This window comes from Cynara cardunculus (assembly GCF_001531365.2).
Source record: "Cynara cardunculus var. scolymus isolate 2C chromosome LG 2, CcrdV1, whole genome shotgun sequence".
NCBI classification, from domain to species: domain Eukaryota; kingdom Viridiplantae; phylum Streptophyta; class Magnoliopsida; order Asterales; family Asteraceae; genus Cynara; species Cynara cardunculus.
In genome coordinates, this window is record NC_037529.1 from 64238387 (window position 1) to 64242806 (window position 4420).

The 4420-nt window shown below is 35.7% G+C and overlaps 1 protein-coding gene across 3 annotated transcripts; it reads right to left on the reverse strand.

The window, feature by feature from the left end:
- Positions 1-987: 987 nt before the first annotated feature.
- LOC112506959 (bZIP transcription factor 23-like) lies at positions 988-3949 on the reverse strand. 3 transcript variants are annotated; one of them, XM_025111310.1, is made up of 5 exons: positions 3879-3949; positions 1791-2963; positions 1636-1707; positions 1512-1541; positions 988-1316 (listed from the first exon to the last, which is right to left on the reverse strand). In XM_025111310.1, exons 2-5 carry the CDS (start codon positions 2895-2897, stop codon positions 1242-1244), a joined length of 1284 nt encoding a protein of 427 aa, XP_024967078.1. In that variant the 5' UTR covers positions 2898-2963; positions 3879-3949; the 3' UTR covers positions 988-1241. The 3 variants fall into 3 exon arrangements, with proteins under 3 accessions (XP_024967078.1, XP_024967080.1, XP_024967079.1); XM_025111312.1 differs by lacking the exon at positions 1512-1541; XM_025111311.1 differs by lacking the exon at positions 3879-3949 and having other exon boundaries at positions 1791-3866.
- Between the last annotated feature and the right edge of the window lie 471 nt (positions 3950-4420).

Here is a 4420-nt window from a genome sequence, read left to right on the forward strand (position 1 = left end):
ATCAAACAATGCATACATAATAATATCAAACAATGCAACGTAATACCAAGAATCGGAATGAAATGTGCTTCAGGGCAACATTAATGGTTTATTCGTTAGCAGCATTCACAACTTATTCCATCAACTATATATGACTATTTGGCAGCTTAATGATATAGAAAGTGACTTATTCAATAAGCTTTCTAGGAGGAGATTTATGCAGAAAACCAAGTTTTTTTTTTTTCAAAACTGTCTCACATAATTAAGAAATGCTCCTTCCATTTATGAAAAAACTTCCAAACAAAAACACTTTACGAGACTTGATGAAAAAAACCAACCAAACAGACCCTAAGATAATGTTAAATTGCCAAAATACCTTTTCTAACATTAAGGGGACTTTTGTTTGATTAAGTGGTTTTGAGGGATTTGGATTTCATGAAAGGGTTTGGAATATTTGACATGCTTGGTTTGCCTTTTTTAGGATTTGTAATGGAATTGAATCCATTCTTTATAGAAAACAAATTATAAATAATTATAACGATAATTAAATTACTCTTTCATTAATTGATTATTACAAACAAATATTTTAAACATATTTAGAACATTCTTGCATATAAATCTTACGAAATCCTATGAAATACCAACCACATCATGGGATTTTGAAATCCTTGGATTTGAAATCCCGGAATTTCAATTAAACCAAACATGTGATTAGGATGAAATTCAGTTCCAAATCCAATCCAATACTACAAGCCAAATGGGGCCTAACGATTTTTGAATTCCTTTGTAAATTTGATATAGAAACCAAACAGTGGAATCGACCATCCAATTCCTTCATAATCCGACAAACTAAACACGATCTGAGACGACCGAAGGTCCAATCAGACCCAAAGCTTAAGCGCATCAACACATGCTTATATTCATATATACAATATCAAGAACTCAAGACTAATCGGAACATAACATAGCCAGATTCTCAAACCAGAGTAGTTCTACAACAATCTGTAAACCAAACAAGATAGCAAACAAAAATTCATACAACAGAAGTTTGCATTTGATCTACGTAATCGATAACTTACAAACAGGATGCCTCTCAAAAAGAAGTTGCACGCAGCATCATGTGCTTGCTAATCTGGTTCTATACATACACACCCAGATGCAGTTAACAAGATTGCAATCCCATATGTATAAAAACATACCCAAATCTTCATATCCGATTTCGTTCACTTCATTTCATCTAATCTATGATTTGTTTCTTAACCCTACCAAGGTCCTGTTAATGTTCTCCGTAAGCATAGTCTTTTACTTCCCCATGGCATTTTAATCTTCTCAACTACCTGCAAATGAAACCCGTGAGTTAATCGCCATTTATCTGCTTGTTGGTATAGACTTTACTCTAAAACAAGTGTTAATCCAGATATCATGCTTAATTAGTCTCTTAAGAGTCTGGTTTTGACTTTTTTGGAGTCAAAAGGATCAAATATCAACATCAAAGTGATCTCATCATACAGTTATACTGATTATGTACATACCTGATTCTTCTGCATCTCCATGATCTCTTCCTGAAGTGACAACCATTTAGCAAGAAATGCAGATTATAATAAAGATTCAAGCTTTTTTATGAATATGATTACGGGTAAAGCTAGAACAACGTGCCTGTTTTTTCAGCAACTCGTGGTTGAGTTCTTTAAGTTTTGCAACTTCGGCTTCCAGCTCCAAAGTATAGGCCTGTGGGATTGAATCAAGAAACTGTTAAATGTTAATCATAAACATTATATGAAAATGGATGTCAACTGTTTCAAGAAACTCGCCTGCTTCCGAGCCCTTGATCTTGCTGCAGACTCTCTGTTCTTAATCATTCTCCTCCGCCTTCTCTCCACCACTTTCTCTAAAGTCCCACTGCTTTTCCTTCCACGAAGACCACCTTCGCCAAATGCATAATAAGGCGGTGATGGAGTTGTGTCCAAATTACTTTTTGGAATCAAATTCCTTGGAGATCCTGTCCCAAGACCGCCAAGTGACTTAATGTTCATCACTCCACTCTCTATGCCACTGGCTTGAACCACACTAGTCTTTATTGGGTGCTCAGATTTCCCAACTCTAGTACCAGGGATAGTCAGCTTAGAACCAGGGCTAGTCAGCTTACCATTCAATGGTGCACTGAAATCCAAAGCAGCTTGCTTGGGGAAAAGAGGTTGAGCTGGTGGCTGAGGCTGTGGTTGTGGTTTTGGCTGCAGATTGAGTCCATTTTTACTCTCTGTGATTTGGTTAAGCGTTGGTCGATTGTTCTGAGCTGATTGCTGTTGAAACCCATTATTCTGATTTGGGTTTTGAAACCCAAAAATGAAACTGCCATTTTCAACATTCTGCTGTGAAACATCACCAAAATACGCGCCATTTTGAGACCTTCCAGATCTTCCATTGGTTTGAACTTCATTATTTTCTGTTACTACCCTTGCTTTCATCAAGAAATCCTCTAGTGTCATCTCCCCCAAAGTCATTTCCCTTTGCGGTGGCTGCAAATTTGCTTCTAAAATCAATTCCCCATCTTTGAATCCACCATTACTACTACTTTTAAGCAACTCTCGCCAAACTTCATCCACTGTTTTCTGGCTAAGTGTTCTTGGTAATAATGTCAAAGATCCCTGTCTTTGCACACTCCCATCCATGCCAAAATTGGAAGTTGATGCCACTGCTTGAGTCTCTTCCACACTCCATATGTTCTTTAAAAGTTCATCCATGTTCATCGATCCAAAATCCTTCCCACCCCCACCCAATGTGTTCTGTAACTCATCAAAAGTCAACGAGTAGACAGAAGATTGCCGGGCCAGTGGCGAATTTGACACCATTTGCCTACTGCCATTGAGTTCTGGTTGTGATGTGTCCCCAAAGTTCTTGAAGTTGATAAATGAACCCATTCTTAGATCAAGAACCCTTAAAACCACCCCTCAAAAACTGCAAATCTATCCCTATGGCTTTGCTTTCTTCATACCCAGATGCAAAATCATCAACAAAAAGAGAAGAAAATGAGAAAAGAATCATAAAGCAATTAACTTTCTTAATAAAGTAAAGAACCCCAAATTAGTAACTACAAGATCTTTAACAAAAAAAGAATCAATTATCACCTACCCAGTTTTACTTCAACCTTAAAATAATTACAAGATGCAAATAGTATATTCATAAGCAAAGCATGGCAATATTAAATTATTAATTCATTAAAAAAAACCCAGAAAAAGTGTAATGATACCCATGTTAAAGAAGTCCAGGTTTGACTTTTAAGTGAAGATTTAGTTGCTTTTTTATCTTAAAAACTATCATTTTTACCCAGAAATTTGATATTAAAATAGAAATGTTTTGGGTAAAAAACTAACAAAAACCATGTTAATCCCTTAATCTAATCCAAAAAATGAAGATATAAGATGAATCAAAATCTATGATCTCTATGTTGCTTCAAAAGTCAAAGCACCCACAAGCATACATACATACATGCATACATACATACATACATACACATCTATGCATCAAATTGAAAACAGATATTAACATAAGAAGCTATATAATCAAAATCAAAATCTTTATGCAGAGATAATTTTGGTTTTCCTCTTCATGTGAGCTGATAGAAGGGTAAGAAAGCTATAACGCTATCCATGAACATGATTAGAATGAATAGATACTTCACAACAAAGCAACAAGTTCATCATCAATCAACCAGATATAAACCAAGAAACCCAAAGATCTGGATCCAAAAGCGAAGAACAATATGAACCACAAAAGTTTGGACCAATCACATCACAGTAAGTCCAAAAGGGTTTTTAAAAATCCAATCTTTCATAAGAAAAGACGAGGAAACTGGGGAGAAATATCTTAAGGGGAGGTGTAAAATTTGAAGACGGTTTTACCCTTTTAGAGTGACAGAGATGAGAAGGAGAAGGTGGAGGAGAGCTGCGTGTCGTTTCGTTCTTGTTGGCTCGGAAGAGATGACAAGTGTCTTACGCTCCTTTTAAAGGGGTGAAAACCTCTGCTGTTGAAATTTATGCAGGTTTTTCTAAAATTTACATTTACACCCCATTATCTTTCTATTTTTTCTTAAATATGTCATCTCTTTATCTAAACTATGTTTATGCTAGGGACTTTGGTGATTGTTTAACGTTTTATGATTGTGTGTGAATCGTATTAATGGAATGAGTGAGATTTGCCCATTAGCCTAAAGTCATCAAGTTACCTGTATCCAATGTCAAGATGAACGGATTCAAGAAGGAAAGGATGTCGGTCATAGTGTAATTTTTTTACGACACTTGATAATGTTAACATGATGATTCGTTTTGTGTAACCACCATCAGAATCAACGGTTGTTAAAAATAATATGTATACACGTCTGGCATAGAAATATGTCTCATAATTTTGTACTTTTTATTGCTTCAGTTGGAACTTGCAGGTATCT